Genomic DNA, 19,711 nt, shown 5'->3' with positions numbered 1-19,711 from the left:
AACTTTTCAACTCTTCTTTGCTCATGGTGGAAAGATCTTTGGACTCTTCAATTTCATCCACTATTATCAAATATTGATGCTAAAGATCTCAAGATTCTATCAACCACATATTGCTCAGTGATTGTCTCTCCACATGATTTGACTTGATTCATCAATCTTGTGATGCTTGTAGTAAATTCACTAATGGTTTCCTTCTCTTCCATCTAAATTAATTCTAGTTTTCTCTTGTGAGTTTGTAACCTCGTCACCTTTGTTTTATCAACTCCTGCATAATTTTTCTACATAATTTCTCAAACTTTCTTTGAGGTTGTGCAGTCATCAACCTTCTCAAAGTTATCAGCATCACATTGATGAATGAGATACAAAGCTTTGAAATCTTTCGTATTCTTTTCCTTATGTGCATTCCTTTGTGTAGTCGTTGCACCTTCAACAAGTGGATTAACACAATTCTTAACCACTTCAAGAATATCTTGATAACCAAACACCACCTTCGTCTATTTGCACCACTTATCATAATTCTTCGCATCAAGAATCGGGAGATTTGCATGGATACGTTCTTTGGAGATAGAAAGCATTTTTATACACTACGATTTTGATCAAATAATCAAGTTCTTGATGTCAAATGTTAGGACAAAACTCAATTACAGGAGAATAATAAATAAGTGTGGAAATGTAGAGAGAGTGTGAGAATCAGAGAGAATATGGTGAAAATAGTGACGTTATTATTAACAATTCAAATTGAGATATTTATACATCAATACACAATTGTACAGTTAATCAACTAACAGAAAAAACAAAATTTTCGAGCATGTAACCAGTTACATAAAAGTTGTAACCGGTTACACGAAACTATTGTCCGATTCTGACAAATATTGCAATTGGTTGCACCAAATCTATAATTGATTACATATTGATTTTATTTGATTCTTTTACTATTGAACAAAATGGTAACCAGTTACACAAAGTCGGACATTGAACTCGTCTTTGTTCAGATATCTCGACACATGTTGAATATTGGACATAATTGTGTTGTGAGGTATCCGTCTTACAAAATTTATCATACAAGTATAAGTATGTGTTAAGGTATGTGTGTAGAAATTGCCTCTTGTCCTAATTACATTTTGACACCTAATTAACCTCAGAAAACAACTTACACAAACAACGACATAAGTTAAGATTATCTAGTCTCACCACAAAAGATAAAATAGATTTAATCCTACTATTGACAGTAACACAAGTCCTTGCGTAACAAATTAACCTCTAATTTTCCTTGAACTTAAAACCAAACAATATAACATAAAACATCATATTCAAACACTTAATGAGAGTTGAAATCAGCATGTTCATCCTTAAACTTTGTTTATGTCTATTTCATAGTTATTATTATTATTGACCAATTCTTCATAATCATGTGACTTGTTAATTAATATTTCTTCAAAGTCCAAAACATCATTTATAGCTGTAGTATTTAAGATGATCACTTCACACAAGAAAAATAGTGTTACCAATATTTATAGCAACAAGAGCATATCTTGTCAAGAATCCTAAACATTAGGTACTAATGAAATGCCAAAATTGTGAAATTACAACATTTTCTCACTCATAATCTTGATTAATCATATAAAGATAAAACTTACTAATAAAGAATTGAAAGCAACAGAGACGTGTAACTTGAATATGACAACTCACAACAAGTTAAGAGTTCCTTCTACAAATGAAATAGATAGGACCATTACATAGCCTACAAAGAACCAAAAAAGAAAAAGAAAAAGATAGTAAACAAAACACCACACGTTTTCTAGTATCATAAGTCATCACTATGATTCTTCCAACACAAGTTCCTATAACGTGAAAGAATTAACCTTGACATAGTTTCTTATATAGCTATATTCTATTTCTATATATATAGATATTCTGCAGCCAATTCAGTTTCACCAAGTTTTTTATTATGATGGAGGAGAGAGAGAATATTCTTCATGAAGGTGTTGAATTGGAGACATCCTCATCTTTGAATTCAAGGAAGAAAAACAAGAAGGTGGAGAATAAAAGAAGGTTTAGTGATGAACAGATAAGGTCACTAGAATGTATATTTGAGTCAGAATCAAAGTTGGAGCCAAGGAAGAAGATGCAGCTTGCAAGAGATCTTGGTTTGCAGCCTAGACAAGTTGCTATATGGTTTCAAAACAGAAGAGCTAGGTGGAAATCAAAGAGGATTGAACAAGAGTATAGAAAACTTAAAGTTGAATATGATACTTTAGCTTTGAAGTTTCAGTCTCTTAAGGAAGAGAAAGAGTCTTTGCAATCAGAGGTATATGTTAGTTTTCGGCTCGTTAAATATTCGGTCGAACTGAGTTCAGTTCGACTGATTAAACGAGCCGAGTTAAAGTCTTATAGGCTTGACATTAACTTAATAGTTTGATTTTTTTGTAAGCAGGTTCAGAAGCTAAGTTATATGGTGGAAACATCTCATGAAGGTGGAAGGGAAGCTAAGGAGAATAGTACAGAAGATGGTGGATCAGGAAATGGATATAGAAACTGTATGGCTGAAACAAAGGAAAGGTTTTCAAATGAGGGTTTGGAGGACAGAATGGTAATTTACTCAGATGATCAAGATGAAAGAGGTTTAACAAGGACTGAGAAAGTTGATGACAGAGGAAATGATGTTTTGAGAAATGAAAAAATTCCATTGACAGCACTTGAAAAATGGTACAATGTTGATCCAAGTGTTATCTTAGACCAGTCATGCAGTAGTTCTCAATGGTTGGATTTTTGGACTTAGAAAAAAATTGCATTGCACCATGTTCTTCTATGATGCAATGTTTGGTGTTTGATAGAAGAAGGAACAAAGAATGGCTCAAAAAAACATGCATGTTCAAGAAGAATGTCTCCAATCTCAAAAATGAAGAAGTTTTGTAGGCTTTAGAGAATTATGATAGCCTCATTCAGTTTTCATTTGTTTAGAGATTTGGAAGAAGATGAAGATGATGAAGAAATAATGTAAAAATTCTCTGTTTTTATGCAATGCACATGCTTGCATGAATTTTCCAACCATTTACTTGTGTCAGTGTGAGTGTGTGTTTTTCCTTTCTGGTTTTCTAATTTTAGATTTGTCTTTTTTTTTTATAACTTTAGATATCACCTTGTTGATTTGTATGATCATTGTAACTTATGACTTGGACACACATATGACATAGGTTCAAAATAAATATTGTGAATAAATATTACTTGACTTTATGAAGAAATTGATATTTTATTACATGATAACCATAATGAAGTTTCCCTTTAGAGAGAATTTGCTAGAGAATTGCTAAGTAATAGTTTCATATTACAACTTTTTAAGACAACCTCTAGAATTTTACTATCGTCAACAATAATGTTATTATCGTCAACAAGTTTAGACACACTAAATAGTTTTTTTTTGTAATGTTAAGAACATTTACGACATGATGTAAATTGAGTGACTAATATTTTGAAGAACCTGTAGCCACAATTTTCAAATTCTCATTATTTTCATATCTCTTAGGTAGTACAAAGCGCATAAGTGCAAGAACAAGAAAGTGTAAATCATCAAATAGTTAGTGGAGAAAACTAAAAAATATAATTATAAAAAAAAACTAGTATTAAAATTTAGATATCAATGAATTAGAAAGTGATATTATAATATGATAAAAAACTATGGGATTGTTTGGTGGGATGATGTAAGGTTGATATGATGTACTAATAATACTTGTCTAAATCAAATACATGATTTACGCATTATACTAGTTTTCAATTCCTGCAGTAAAATAATGAATCAAACGTGACTGAATGATAGTTGATGGATGCAAACTTAACTTAATGAAGCCACTGATCCAGTAGAATATCCTTCTTCTGTTTGCTTTTAATGAACTCCACCTCACATCCATATCCATTTGCTTATCTTCATATTCCATCACAACAGTTTGAAAGGAACAACACCACCCTGCAGTTACCACCATTATTGTTTATACTATATAAAATAACTCGACTAAACTATCAACAAGACAGTTTGGCCGAGTGGTCTAAGGCGCCAGATTTAGGCTCTGGTCCGAAAGGGCGTGGGTTCAAATCCCACAGCTGTCATTTAATTTTTTTTTAATTTTCTTACTATTTTTCATCAAATTGTTATCCAAAACTGGTGTTGTTCCTTTCATCATAGAAATGGCACTCTCAGCTTCTTGTTACACTTTTGCTTCTTCAAACACTAACCCCTTACCATCTTTTCCTTTCAAATTCCCTTCCTTATGGCCATCCACACAAAAGGTACTTACTCTATTCTCTATTTACTTTTCAAGTTGAATTCAATCATGCACGTATGGTGTTTGTTGTAATGACTGTGCTAACCACCTTGCTTCCATGGTTATTTTTGTAGGTGAAGATGGGGCCTCTGAGCGTTTCTCCAATGGGTTTTGGAACATGGGCATGGGGAAATCAGCTTCTGTGGGGATATAAGGAATCTATGGATGATGACCTTCAACAAGTCTTTAACATGGCTGTTGACAATGGTGTTAATCTTTTTGATACTGCTGATTCTTATGGTACTGGAAGGTTTAATGGCCAGAGTGAGAAACTTCTTGGGAAGTTTGTTCGAGATTTTCGAGGTTCATTCATCTTCCACTACATGTATACTAAATTTGCCTTTACTTTTCTGAATAGCCCAAAGAAATATGATGAAATTGTATGGAAATTTTAGGGCTTTATGATAGCTCCTTCATACATGTCTTAGGCCATGTTTGGATAAATAACTCAATTACGCGCTTAGAGTATAAATGCTTATCATATAATTGCTTATCTATGAGCTTTCTACATCAAAAGTCAAACTGCTTTTATTAAGCTATAAGCCGTTTTACTAAGCTATCTTAGAGAATTTCTGAAAATATCTTATGCATGTTATAAATTGTTTCCATGAGCTCTCCCAAACACTTCTACAAGTGTTTATACCGTTAGATAACGTCAAATGAATTAATCTAAAGAACCTTAATGGAAAAACATAATACGTGTATTGAATTCTTTGATTTTGTTTTCTTGTTCATCAAATTGTGTGTTCATTTCCTTAGAGAAAAAGGGGAGCAGGAGTGAAATTGTGATTGCTACAAAATTTGCTGCTTATCCATGGCGCCTTACACCAGGGCAGTTTGTGAATGCTTGCAGGTGGTTTTTTTGTATTGATCTATGTTCATTTTTTGCATAAATGATATTACTGAACTAATTTACCTATTTCTATTATCAAGCTTTTTTCTTAAACTTTATATTCAACCTTCCTCTGGAAATATCTGTGCTTTATGTATTTGTTTATCCTGTTGAACTCGAATAAAATAAATTTTCAGGGCATCACTAGATAGGATGCAGATTGAGCAAATTGGGATAGGACAATTACATTGGTCAACTGCAAATTATGCTCCTTTCCAGGAATTAGCTCTTTGGGATGGTTTAGTGGCAATGTATGACAAGGTTACAATAATTCATGGTTAATAGTAGAATCACAATAAAGACCTTAAGCAAACCATTCTTTAAAATTTTGAATTGGAGGTTACTTTACAAATGTGTTTTCCAGTATAAAGTACCATAATTGAAGTTTGCAATGCAATGTGTGGATAAAAAGATTCAGGGTGCTATGGATGATTTATTTACTTGCAATTTTCATATTTTCGCCTATCAGAAGAGCATAAACAAATGGTTCAACGGTTCTTACTAGAAGAAAAACATTAGTTTTGATTTCTTCAATAATCAAGATTTTATCTTCATACTTATTGCCATTTAGGGTTTAGTTCAAGCTGTTGGAGTAAGTAATTATGGACCGAAGCAGCTTTTAAAGATACATGATTACTTGAAAGAACGTGGAGTTCCCTTATGTTCAGCCCAGGTATAATGTTATGCATAATAGTAATTAATGTATTAACTTTTAACTTTCAAATTGTTTTAGGAGAAATGCATTTTAGTCTTAGTAGTGACAGATAAGCATGGTCTAACTGTCAAACAAGACTCAAAATATAGTATTATACCTTATTGAGTTTCTAAATGAGATATCAGTTAAATAAACATGAGTTGCCAGGATAACTCCAAGCAGTAGTGATTCTGATTCCTGCAAACTATGCTATCACTATGCTATAACCATTCAGTAATTGTAATACTCTTCTGGTTATTCTTTCATTAATATTCTTTATAGTAATTTCAACATTTCAGGTGCAATTTTCTTTGCTAAGCATGGGGGAAGAACAACTAGAGATCAAGAGTATATGTGATTCTTTGGGTATTCGGGTAATTGCTTATAGTCCTCTGGGACTTGGAATGCTTACTGGGAAATACTCGTCATCCAAACTTCCAACTGGGCCAAGGTGTGTTGACAATTATGCAAACATTTTAGAGCGCTATTTAGTGGTTAACATTATTGCCTAATAATGCATTATTAGCTTTTTCTCGCTGTACCTTTGTTATTAATTGCAAATCACAGGGGATTGCTATTTAAGCAAATACTTCCAGGACTGGATCCTTTATTGAGTTCCTTGAGAGAAATTGCAAATAAAAGGCGCAAAACCATGTCACAGGTAATCTTTTATCGATTTTTTTCCACTACGCCCTGTTAACCTTTTGTTATGAATATCACTAACTCTAAGTTGCTCAGAGGTAGTGCTAAAATTCTCATCAATTTCTTTTGACTGTTTAATGTTAGATGCAAATGCAACTAAATGTGTTTGAATCCTGAAGGTTTACTATATACTGTGCAGTAGCATATCTTGCATTACAGGTTTAGGGCTCTTTTTTTAACAGTAGGAATCAAACCCATTACTCTGAAGTTTACTACACCCATCCACACTTATTGTGGAACTATTTCAATCACTTGAATTCCAGCAGTACCACAACTGAATGAGGTCAATGAACAGATAGTGCTATAAATGTTATTTCCATTGTGTAGATTTTATCTTCCTCGCATTTATTTGACAAGAGCATTTCAACAAACAAGCTCTGTAGTTTTCACATTAATAAGGCGCGTGTTTACATACAGTTCCATCTACTTTTGCAAAGCTAGGCCCCGTGGGCTTGGCCCATCTTCTGGAGAACATAACTTTATCCAATTTGGCAGTCATTTTCAGACTATAAACATCTGTCTTCGGTCTCTTGATCCAATCTTTCTTGTACAATACTACTCCTTGTCCTCGTTCTGAGCTCCAAATGACAATACTAAAAACTCTTTCAACAGAAAAGTAAGAGATTACTCAGTTAAAGGATTATGATATCATACATCATTAGTGCCTGGTTTCACAAAGTACATCTGCTTTTGACTTATCCACAACAACATCAGAACAATTCCTACTTCACTCTTCATTATCAGGATCAACCACCAGAAAAGACAAATCTTTAATGCCAATTCATTCATGTTTTTAATGTCAAGTTTGCCAACACAACTTACTTTTTTAAAGGTTTTAAACTTCACTTTAAAGCACTACCAGCCAACCCACAATCCCACATGATTGTCCTTGTCCTAAGTGTGTTACAAATAGCAATGTTGAACACTTACTCTGACCAACTTGCCCAGCTTAATAAAATCATTTTCTAATGCATCGCGTTGTCATGTCAGGTTGCAATAAATTGGTGTATATGCAAAGGTACAATTCCAATTCCTGGAGTCAAGTCAATAACACAGGCGGAAGAAAACTTGGGTGCGCTGGGTTGGCGCCTCTCCTCAGACGAGATACTTCAGTTGGAGTATGCAGCACAGGAATCACCCCGTAGGATGATCCAAAACATTTTCCAAACCAGGTATACATGCTATTCAGTTTAACAAATATCATTTCAGATATTGAAAGGTTAATAAAATTTGTAAATATTGGTGTACAACTTCTCTTTTCATATATCAGATAATAGCAACAAGCCTCAGCAGCACAGTTTGCAGACTGAGAATGAAGGCAAGGAGGCCACATGGTTTTTATCATGTGAAAACCAGGACATATTGTAAAACAATTTCATCTGTACTGACCCAGAAGAGATAAACTGAATCAAGCACTCCTAAAGCAATTGTCGAGCTTAAAGTACTGCATTACGTGCTTGTTGTGATAACTTTGTAATTTAAAAAAAACATGAAGCGTTCATCCAAGATACTACTGGATAATCGTATAGTTATATTCATAAGTTTTCTTAAATGTTTATAACATATGTTTTATAACAATTTTCGTAGTAATATTTTACTTGTCCAGTGCTGAAAAATCTTATAATGAGAAACAGAGCCATACCCACTGTCGGAAAAATAATATACAAAAAATTCACTCAAATTTATTTTCATTTGACCTTGTAAATGAAAGGATCTAAAACAGATCCTAAAGCTGAAAATAAGTCTAGTCGACCTCATCATCTGAGCACTTAAATATAAATATAAATATTAATTAAATTGGAAATTCAATTGAACGTTTTTATAATTTATTTTTACACTACTACTAAACTCATTTAAAGTTTACAAATAAATGAGTTCAACTCATTCAGTAACCAAAATTTTAGGTAAAACCTACTTTTGTCTTATGAACAAAATTCAAAGAATTAATTGTGGAATGAATTTCAAATTTTATCTCCGGTCATTCAATGTAAAAAACAAGTAAAACACCAACTCAAAAAGAGACACTTTTTGCTTGCAAAATTAAGAAAACTTTAGCATACTTCACACCATTTAAAAACAGTCATTAGGATTGTCTTAAAATATGCCCCTGATGACATCAAATTCAAAATGGCAAAATGTCTGTTCTAAATTATTGCTTTTAGGGGTTATAACTTTTTATTGAAGAACGCTGAATTGTCAATGAAAATTAAGAACAGAGCATCAAAACTAGCATCTTAGCTTCGCACAATTAAAAAAACAAAATTGTCATCACATATAACAAACAGTAGCATAATTGATAAGAATCTTGTCTCAAACAAAAACAAAATCATGGACAAAAACTGTTAGTTTAACTTCCAACAAACTTCCTACAATACTAAGAAGCTAATTATCGAAAGACATTCTCCAGTAATCCATGACATCAAAAAAATCCCTCCTGCGATCAGAACAGTCTACTTGATCTTCTTCTTTGGCCTCAACTGCAATACAAAAACATAATCCATGAAGAATAAACAATAATATGCAAATTACATTCAATATTAGATACAAGCAATAACTTTGAAAGAATACTATACCTGGTTGCTGTGTCCACACTTCTTTTTCCTGCAGTTGACAGCACGAGGATGCAGACGTGCATAGCACCTGCACAGTACAGTGATCAGTAAGCATGCATGTAATTTGTTACTTGATATTGTACACAATTACACATCAATGTTTATTTCTATTTCAAATAATAGATGGCAAGGCAATTATATTTCAAATCATCTTTTGCTATTGAACATAATAATACAAAGTAGCTATGTAGACCTATAGAAACATGGATGTAGGGTTTCTAATATTTATCTACCAACATGAACACCTTGGCAATTACTACTATTCATTAGTTAACGCATATTCATTGTGTTTGAATTCGTAAGTCTTAAAATCATAATGCAATTAAGTTTTTTATACAATAATAGATTTGTAATTGAATTGTCTTTTCCATTACAAGCAATTCCAAAAGAGTTGAGCAATTATTTGTAAGATTATTGCCCAAAGTCTAAAATTATGCCCAGCAAAATATCAACACATATTAGACGAGGTTTTACATACTTCCTAACACATACTCAATTGGACTATTCGACATCTAATTTCCATAAAAGTATTTAATCATAACATCTATGTATCCACAATTTGACTCCAAAGTAGCAAGAGTTTTACAGAACCAGATAGTTATTTTTATAAGTTGTAAATACTCTTCTGATTGTCACACATCTAAGTGCTTCATTAGAAATTGGACTATACTACATGCTTCACCTTTAATACACCGATCATCAAACTAGCCATCCTAAACAAGTCAACTACATTTCCAATTACTTATTCTGAAATTAACAAAATACAACTACTTACACTTCAATTTCCAATACTAACAACATAAAGCTCAGATCGTGTTAACTTACTTGCGGCAGATAGTCTTATCCTGGTTGTATTTCCTGGCCAAGGCCATCAAAGATGGCTCAATAATTCCACCACGAAGCCTCAAAACAAGATGCAATGTTGACTCTGCAAATTCAAAAACAGATCTTATAAGCCTCACAATTCAAACATGAGTCATTCAACAAAAAAACATGAAATTTAGGGTTCAGTCATAAAATGTGCAATCTAAACAAAATTAGAGTTCAATCATTCAGCAAAAAACATAAAATTTGAGGTTCAGTCATCAAAAATTCAATTTAAACAAATACTACTAACAAATCGACTAATTCGAATTTGAAAATTCCTAACCTTTCTGGATGTTATAGTCAGCGAGGGTGCGGCCATCCTCCAACTGCTTTCCGGCGAAGATCAACCTCTGCTGATCCGGAGGAATTCCTGAAAAATTCAAAATTAAGATGAGTTAAACAAGAACGAATAAGAGAAAACGATAACAAAAATGGATCTGATTTTTGAGTTACAACGTGCCTTCTTTGTCCTGGATCTTAGCTTTGACATTGTCAATGGTGTCGCTTGACTCCACCTCAAGGGTGATAGTCTTGCCGGTAAGGGTTTTCACAAAGATCTGCATCTTCTTCCGCCTGTTGCTCTTTCCAAGCTGCTGTCAAAGTTTTTGCTGTGATTCCAATGGGTGTATTTATATGAGGTGATAGCGTATTAGGGTTTTTAAGGTGTGTTTCTTAGCCCAAATTTTCTTTGGTTTTTTTTACTATTATTATTAGGGCCTTATATTATGAATCCCATTACAAAATTTTTTTGTTACAATCATGTTAAGTTGTGTTCTTAAAAGACATGTTAATACAACAAAAAAATTAAGGTTGATAAATAAATTTTAATTTTTAAAAGTTGAATGTATGAATTTTAATGTAGGCTTGAGTATATGATTTGTCCCATAAGTTGATGAGCTTTTATTTTTTTTTCATGTATATATATATATATATATATATATATATATATATATATATATATATATATATATATATATATATATATATATATATATATATATATATATATATATATATATATATATATATATATATATATATATATATATATATATATATATTCATGTATATATATTTTTTTTTAAAGTCTAAGACTGCGTTTGGATTGATGGAATAAAACGGAGCGGAATGAAACATGATGAAATGAAGTGGAGCGGAACGGAATGGAACAAATTAGTTCATTCTATTACATACTCTCAAATTGGATAGAATAAAAATTGAATAGTAGAAGGGAACATGATGGAATGGAGTGAAGCGGAACGGAATTAGTTTTCCATTGCATACACATCAAATTGGATGGAATAAAAATTGAAGAATTTGATGGAATAGAATAAAATGCATTTGATCACGTTTCACTTCGTTTCATCCTCTTTTTACCAATTTAAACAATATAACATAATATTAATTCATTTCATTCTGCTTCATTCACTCGCATTCCATCAATCCAAACATTGCTTAAATGTTAAAATTCATTTGGTTTGCGTCTCTGACATTAACCTTCCGTTAAAAAAATACAATGTGGCAAACATTTGTAATGTGGCACCAGTGATGTGGTCTGGAAGGACAAAACTAAAAAATTAATTTTACGAATTCATCTTCTTTTTCCTCAATCCATCTCCAACCTCGATTTTTTCTCATCTCCAATGCAATGCACATACTCACCCTAAAGTTTTTCTTAACCTCTCTATTTGATAATACTCCTTAAAAACCTTACAGGAATCATCAAGGTGTTCGTGGAATTAATAAAGGGTTTTCTAAACATTTAAGACTCTTTATATACTTTATCTAATCGATAAAAGCCCTTAGTCAATCGATTAAATTAAGGTTTAAAGCTTCCTAATTTATTATGATCACTTCTAATCAATTAAGAAACTAGTTGTTATATGGTTTCCTTTTTGGTAATTAGGGTTGTCATTTTTGCAAAGCACATAACTGACTAGGTGATATACCTAATCAATTATGAGCATTAAAAAGCCTGTTGATAGTTTCCCTTTTTGAGACAGGTTTCTCTCCCATCAATAGAGTGCTCCCTAACTTTAAAATCACATCAAAAACACTTTTTCTTACTTTCTACTCATTTTCTTCTCATTTTTCTCTTTTCACTAAAATTTCCTTTGTTGTGTATTCTGATGCAGGGAAAATATTGTAATTTGAACAAGAGGTTTTTTGTTTTCTCTTGTACAATATCTTTTGTGAAGTCTTTGTTTGGTTTGTGAACTTAGTCAGTAAAAAATCTTGTTTCATTTGTGACATTGTCCATTAAAATCAACAGCTGATATGTGAGCTCAACCATTATAAAAGTTCTCAATAGTTTGTGAGATGGTACATTAAGATTATGGTTTGGTTCGTGAGTTGCACATGATATAAAAGCTCCCATTTGATTCGAAATTAGTTTGGTATAAAATCTATGTTTGGTTTGGAGGATAACTAGTGTTAAACTCCAAGTTTCATTGTAAGAAGCTTTGTATGACTAACATGTGAAAAGCTTAACTTGTGAAAAACTCGCATATATAATGAAACTCTCAAGAACAAGTTATTGGGGAGAGATAGGGCCTAGGCCTAGTGGTTAGGCCGAACCTCTATAAATCTCCGCTGTAATATCTTTATCCCTTATATTTCTTTATTTCCATTGCTTGCTTATTTCTGTTTTATTCAAATTTGTTTTCTAGTATGATTTTATTCTATTTAATTATTTTGGTGCTTAATATTTTCAATATTATTTTAATCAATTGATTCTATTAAAGATTTTTTTAATTGGAAATTATTTGTTCAACACAACATAATTCACCCTTCTTGTATTTGGAGTCACTCGTTCTACAAAACTGAACAAGATGCTAACAAATTTGACTGCACCTTAAAGTGCCAACAAGCATTCACATCCCTATATATAGCCATATCAACTCCACCAGTATTATCTTAACCTGTAGTCAGGGAGTTTATGTACCTTTATTTGGTTGTATTTGAGGAAACTATTAGATTTTTCCTTGTAAGATGATCAAACAGACACCAAAGCTTGACCTATTTCATCTCCAAAGTTTATGCCAAACCAGAGGCACGATATCAAACAATAGAGATGACGACATTATCGTTGATAAGTACATCTAGAAAGCTACAATGATATTTCCTAGCACACACCATGATCGTTAGGATTGACCTATCACTGAAGCAAGTACTCCACTGGCCAGATTTAGTCGGGGTGACTAACAAAATGGTCCATAAAAACGTATGAAATTAATGTTTCTTACGAGACGAGGAAAGCCGTAAAGGGAATCATGTTTGCATATTTCATATCAGAAACGACCCCGAGTGAACCAGAACCAGCTCATATTGGGGTAGTGTTTACAGATGGATTCTTCAACAATCATGGTAGTAAAGTTGGACTAATCCTGAAGAACAAAGTCAGCTTGATAATCAAAGTCTATCTGCATTATGAGTTTTCTACCACCAATAATCAACCCGAGTATGAAGTCATTATTCTCGATCTTACATTGGGCGTTGAGATGGGAGTAGATAATGTCAAATTAAAGATGGTTTCTCAACTTGTGGTCTATAAAGTTATGGAGAAGCCCAAACCAAAAAGCCCTTGTTGTAATAGTATTTCATCTCCACTAGAGAAAAGTTAGCAATGTTCAAAACGTTAGAGATATTTCACGTCCTAAGGGAGTAGTACACTAGGGCGGACGCCCTGTCTAAACTTGCCAACACTAGATAATCTAGGTAAATTATTCCTTCATCTAAGAAGCTATGAGAAGCCATAGCACATGAAACCCATGAGTTAGGAAGATGATGATAAGCGACAATGTTCGACCATCCTAAATATCGCCCATTGTAACATACATCGAGAAGAGAATGTTGCATGATGATCCACTTGATGCTAACACCGTAAAAAAAATCCTTATTGTACTCGTTGATTAAAGGGACATTTGACCTAAGGGGATTGTCAACCCTTTTGCTGAAGTGCATAGGAAATGAATAAATCATGTACACTTTTGTCAAAATGTATGAAGGAATAGTTAGGCAACACTTAGGGAGCTCCAGCTCTTACTAGGAAAGTTATCATAATTAAAATACTATTGGTCGAACATGGTCTATGAAGCTAAGGAGTATGTGAAAAGATGTGACAAATGCCAGCAACATGGAGAGATTCTCAACGCCCCCATATGAGTTGCCCGTATTTACATCACCCTGGAATATTTTCATTAAGGAGGATGGATATTCTTGACCCTTTCCCTTTAGCGTAGAGACAATTAATTTTTTTTATTGTGGTAGTGGATTATTTAACCAATTGGATTGAACCATGAGCATTACCAAATATCACACATCCAATATCTTGAAATTCTTCAAAAGGAACGTTTTGGTCAAGTATAATGTTCCATAGGTTATCGTGACAGACAACATGATGTATTTCATAGATAATAACTTCATGAAGCACATAAAAGACTTTAAGGTCAAGCAAAATTTTAAGTCACTAGAACACCCCCAGACAAACGGGTAGGCCGAAGCGGCAAACCGAGTAGTTTTAAAAGAATTGAAGTAGAGACTTAAAGCGACAAAAGGAAAGTGGATAGATGAACTCCCACACGTCCTTTAGGAATACTAAAAAACTCCTCCTTCATATGAAACTCATCCTTAAGCTCACTAAAGGGAACCTTGAGCTTTAATTGAGTAAAAACACACTTGTAAACAGAGACAGCGAATTCGTTAAAGTAATTGCAAATCCTGTTGTCAGCTTTAACATGCGAGACTCACCAACCAGAAGAATGGCCTACCTCTATGTGGGATTCCTCCAATTTCTTAGTGTTGTCAAAATAAGAAACTATTCCAACCAATTCAATATCCACTCAACGATACATATAGGCGTCTGCCGGCTCCATTAAAGCCTGTGCGTACTTGTTTAACCATTTCCTCCCAACTGCCGTGAAAAAGGTAATGTTGGTTAGAAACTGCATCACTACTCCTAAAAAGATATAATATTTAATCTCTACATCATTAGGGTCCCATTCATGTTCCACCCCAAAAGTTTTGGTAAAAAGGTGATTTAACTGTGGGTTCGTGTAAGACCTAATGGAAGAGGCAATACAGGAAACCACCTCTCTTCAATCCAGATTGCTAAAGTTCCCCACTCCATGTTCTTTAGAAGTAATGAGTGGACTGTCGCCACTATCTATGGATCTATGTGCTTGTAGGTTATAAAGGTAAAAGTTCAGCAAACGATCCATCTGAAGTTTTAATGATGACAATGATTGGAAAAAGATTTCAATCTCAAATGATGATAGTATAATAAAAGAAAGCATATTGTGACCCATCAACAGATGAACTCAAAATCAAAGTGCATGTATAATTAGAAACCCTCTAGCAAAAGTCTTTAAGTTCTAGAGAAATGAGTCAAAGCTCACCAGATCATATATGTATATTAGTCTAAGTGAACCGAGTATTATAAAAGTAAGGAAGTATCTTAAAAGTACTAAGACAACTAACACGCACACCTAAAATATCTTTCAAAATGTTTTATCTTGAAAACTATCTTCTAAAAGCCAGAGCCAAGTGATTAAAGTTGTCCGATTTTTTTTAACTAACCAATGATTGACAAGTTGTGCCACTCGATTGGCAAAACATTTTTTAGTCAACCAATCAATTGGAGCATTATACCAATCAATTGGAATAGTGTTATCGATTACCTAATCAATGAGAATAACACATTAATAACTTGCGACGACTATATATCCAAATTTTCCTATTTGAGTTTTCTAACTGATTATAAAACGAGTTGTCTAATCAATTGGAGTGTTATTCCAATAGATTAAATCATTAATTCGGCCATGAATCATTTTGTTTTCAGGTTTTTCCAACTACTATATAAGGGAGGCACACCCTCACTTCAAATCATGTCACTTTCCAATGTTTTCAAATTTATTTGGATATTCTCTCTCTAATATTCTTCTCCTTCTCTCTAGAAAACATATTCTTTTCACTTCTTATTGTCTTATTGTTAGTAAGTGAAGCTTTCCTTGCAGGGAAAGAATTTTTTCAAGTGGTCGTACGGGTCATTTATATTCTTAAGGGTGAGATACTCTTAAGAGATCGAGTTTGGTACTTGAGATAAACCTATCATAAAATCTATGTTTTGGTTTTTTAAGCTTTTCCAGAAAAAGCTTTGTGTTGGTATCGAGATAAGCCATAAATCGATAATCAGTTCGCTAGCTTATCCAGAGACGAAAGTTGTCATTGGTTGGGGATAAGTCTATAAAAATATCAAGGTCGTATTGTATTAAGGTTTGTGGACATAACCTTCAAAAGCTCTAAATTTTATAGTCAAAACCTCAAGAATACCTCTTGGGGACATGACTAGACCAACGTTCGGCCAAATATGTATAAATACCTGGTGCAATTTCTTAAACCATATCATTTTACTTCCCACAATTTTTTTCTATACTTTATTTTCGCTGCTAATTACTCAATCAAAATTACTTATACAGTATTAATCTAGAATGGTATAAAATTAATCACGAATTTTAAATGCCTCAGTCCACCCTTTCTCTTGCTTGAAGTCACTTGTCCAACACTCTTTACATGACTCCTTTCCATATCCATAACTATCACTTAGCACAATGATGTTGGGATTAAGGCCATTCAATTTCAAGGGAATAACATTTAGGACATCAAGGTCATCATATATCGATAATATTGGAGAATCTCCACCATCAGGCCCATTCATTATATTTTCATGAGCATTTTTTAAGTTGGCCATAGTGAATACTAAAAAGATAAAAAAAACAAATGTAAGGGAAATGAACTAGGAATAACACTTGAATAATAAGCAAAGTGAGGAAACAACTAAGAGTAAGAGGAACATGATAATGAGGGAAAACCAGGATCAATGGACTCAAACAAGAGGAAATATGGAAAGAGAAGGAATCACCAAAGCTTAAGAGAATAAGAAGAAAGGATTTGCAAAGAATATAAGTTTAGTTATGAGAGGGAATGAAAATTGTTTGAAAGGTCAAGACAACCTTTATATAATACAACCACATGAAGCGAATCAACGCTACAAAATGAAAAAAATGGAAAATGAAAAATCAACAACCTAGATGACACCTTGAAAATGTAACTACACGTGTGAAAAAACCCACGAAAAATCTCAATGATGAAATAGACATTTAATGCTGCTGTCTCCAAATATTTTCCACTTCTCAACATAAGATCCCGACCAGTGATACCTGACCCGATTCCTTGAAAGACTTCCCAGGCATCACACTACAACGAGCCTTGGGGCATCTATTTTGGGTCGGCCGCAGGCCTAATGCGGAGTAAGCCCAATATTTTCCCATTGTGTAAATACCAAAATGTGAATAGCACAAAGGTACGATTTTATTCATTATCCATTCTACCCTTTTTATTCAAAACTAAATCAGACTCTAGGGTGATAACATTGCAGGTTCACCCCGTGCAACCGTATTGAAGCAACGTAAATCTCTGCATCAAGGGTCGGTACCAATAATTTTGGTTCTTGAACGGAACACTTTTAAACACACTCATATAAATAAGTAGTTTGATTGAGTATCTTCATTGCCTAATTTTCCACATTTGGTGTACCGTTTTCAAAAGCCTGCCACCACATGTCAACCAAAAAGTAATATATTCCTATCCATGTTAATTATGGAACTTAAAGTAGTGATGCCGAATTTTAAAATAATTATATACAATATACTTACCAAAATACACATTATTCGTAGACTTAAGTGCTAATGGACAACCAAAATCACCAACCTTTTCGTGGTAGAGTTTTGTTTCGTTAAAGAAATCCATTTGGTTACCGTCAACTTGTGAAGTCAACTCATAATGAAATCACACCATAACTTCAAGCATGTGAGACAAATTCTAATTATCATAAAAAATGCAAGGTTTAAAACATAAGTCGTAGCATGCAATTTTTGTCGAATGTGTTTATCCCACCTTTGCTTAATAATCCTTGTATATGGTTTGTATAATGATTTTTTATGCATGAAAGTGCTCTTAATAACTTTCTTTCCTCGATGCCACATTTCGTTGAAGGAGATCACAAAGAGATCGACGTTAGTTCTTATACACTCGATGAGTCATCTCTTCGCCAGAATTAGAAATTTGTCTCCTATATGAACTAGCATGGCCATATTTTCGTTGAGTTTCACTATCTTGAAGTTTCCATTTGGAATCGGCCTCAGGGTTTTCACTTTGGTTCCCCCTTGAGAGTTGAGCTCGTCACTCGACATGGTTCATCTTCGCGAACATTGAGATCAAATGTATCACGATGCTTAAAGTAGAAATCTCATTTACATTCCTTTCTAAGAGCGAATATGGTTGCCTGTGGGTCCTTCGAGATCGTATCATATATTAGATGAGCTTCACACAGGTCAGCGGGAATGACAACTAGTTCATTGAAGCAATTATGATATTTCATCTTTAGGTGGACAATGGAAGTTACAATGTCTAATGTTACGAGAGAAGAACTTTCTAGGATGCAATTGCAAACACTTTCGCAAGAGATCACAAAGAAGCAGACATTCACCATCCTTATATCTCTTCCTTCTTCAAAGGATATTGGACTTCTTTAATGTCGCAATGGCGAGTGATGGAGTCATTGAACGCTTGGAGATTCTTACCTTCTTATGATGTAAGGTCCTTATTTCCTAACCCCAATCCCATGAAGAGATGGTGTGCATGGCGTCGCATGAGCTTCAGTCGCCAATAAGGATTCTTATGATTACGCAATTATCCACGACGGTGGTCACCACTAAAGGAAGTGTCGTGTTGGAGATCCCATATAACTTCTCGTTGTTTATGAACCCTAGGATGTGTCTTTCTTTCTTCGATTTCCCTTCCGCCACCAGCGATCTCGAAGAGTCCTCTTTTGTAGGTCTTTTGTTTAATTCTCTCTTATTGGTTGATCCTTTGTCAACCAGAGAAACAATGAAGTTTACTAAAGATTTTGAGGTTTACGCAGGGATAACACACCTAGTTATCATATAAGAGATCATCATTGCTAATCGGGAGGGATCATCATTCTGGAGACATTACTTTCAAAATTATATGAGTTCGATGTGAAAGTTCGTGAGAATCAAAATTCTATTTTAACAGACGACGCCAAAGATTTGTGGTAGAACAAGAAAAATGAGATGTTGGGAGAAAAAATTCTTTTGGTACAACAAGGAGAGCTTCAGGTACAACAAAGTGGGGAGGATCTGCAAGGCTAGTACTTCAGAGCCAAAGTAAGTAAAGTCACAGATATATAGTTTGAGAGTAAGAGTGAGATAATACTTGCAAACAACATGTGGTAGAATTTATATATGACATGCAGTTGAAATAAACTTTCGTCTTACTCGGTGTGTGATGCAGAGAGTTATTCAATAAAATCTAATAGCAAACAATATGTGACATGGACAATTAAAATTAAACGGTTGGCTTTCTAATAAAGTTATAGAGTATCCTACTTGGTGGAGCTTGAAATTAAGTCTTCGAAATTGAGCTTTGGTCCACATAACAAGAACAAATTTTATTTTGGTCTTTGTTTGAAAACACATTTTATTAATGATGATTGAAAGCATCATTTGGTTGGGTGTATCGAAAAACATTAGAATAAAATAGGCAAGAA

At 33.6% G+C, this 19,711-nt stretch overlaps 3 protein-coding genes and 1 non-coding gene across 4 annotated transcripts; 3 read left to right on the top strand and 1 right to left on the bottom strand.

Moving 5' to 3' along the window:
- Positions 1-1,755: 1,755 nt before the first annotated feature.
- LOC131626190 (homeobox-leucine zipper protein ATHB-12-like) lies at positions 1,756-3,153 on the top strand. Its single transcript, XM_058897017.1, has 2 exons — positions 1,756-2,308; positions 2,435-3,153. The coding sequence occupies exons 1-2, from the start codon at positions 1,949-1,951 to the stop codon at positions 2,777-2,779; spliced, it is 705 nt and encodes a 234-aa protein (XP_058753000.1). The 5' UTR covers positions 1,756-1,948; the 3' UTR covers positions 2,780-3,153.
- A 583-nt stretch (positions 3,154-3,736) lies between these two features.
- LOC131626189 (pyridoxal reductase, chloroplastic-like) lies at positions 3,737-8,110 on the top strand. The gene is made up of 9 exons (XM_058897016.1): positions 3,737-4,281; positions 4,391-4,619; positions 5,076-5,169; positions 5,346-5,469; positions 5,780-5,881; positions 6,202-6,353; positions 6,470-6,563; positions 7,595-7,776; positions 7,875-8,110. Exons 1-9 carry the CDS (start codon positions 4,180-4,182, stop codon positions 7,876-7,878), a joined length of 1,083 nt encoding a protein of 360 aa, XP_058752999.1. The 5' UTR covers positions 3,737-4,179; the 3' UTR covers positions 7,879-8,110.
- On the top strand, positions 4,022-4,101 carry TRNAL-UAG (transfer RNA leucine (anticodon UAG)). Its single transcript has one exon. It is a non-coding gene; the product is annotated as a tRNA-Leu (tRNA).
- A 742-nt stretch (positions 8,111-8,852) lies between the features above and the next one.
- On the bottom strand, positions 8,853-10,712 carry LOC131626191 (ubiquitin-ribosomal protein eL40 fusion protein). The gene is made up of 5 exons (XM_058897018.1): positions 10,544-10,712; positions 10,367-10,453; positions 10,042-10,144; positions 9,178-9,244; positions 8,853-9,081 (listed from the first exon to the last, which is right to left on the bottom strand). Exons 1-5 carry the CDS (start codon positions 10,644-10,646, stop codon positions 9,055-9,057), a joined length of 387 nt encoding a protein of 128 aa, XP_058753001.1. The 5' UTR covers positions 10,647-10,712; the 3' UTR covers positions 8,853-9,054.
- Between the last annotated feature and the right edge of the window lie 8,999 nt (positions 10,713-19,711).

Source organism: Vicia villosa, unplaced genomic scaffold, assembly GCF_029867415.1.
Source record: "Vicia villosa cultivar HV-30 ecotype Madison, WI unplaced genomic scaffold, Vvil1.0 ctg.000273F_1_1_3, whole genome shotgun sequence".
In the NCBI taxonomy this organism is placed as follows: domain Eukaryota; kingdom Viridiplantae; phylum Streptophyta; class Magnoliopsida; order Fabales; family Fabaceae; genus Vicia; species Vicia villosa.
This window is presented reverse-complemented; position numbering and strand designations above follow the sequence as displayed.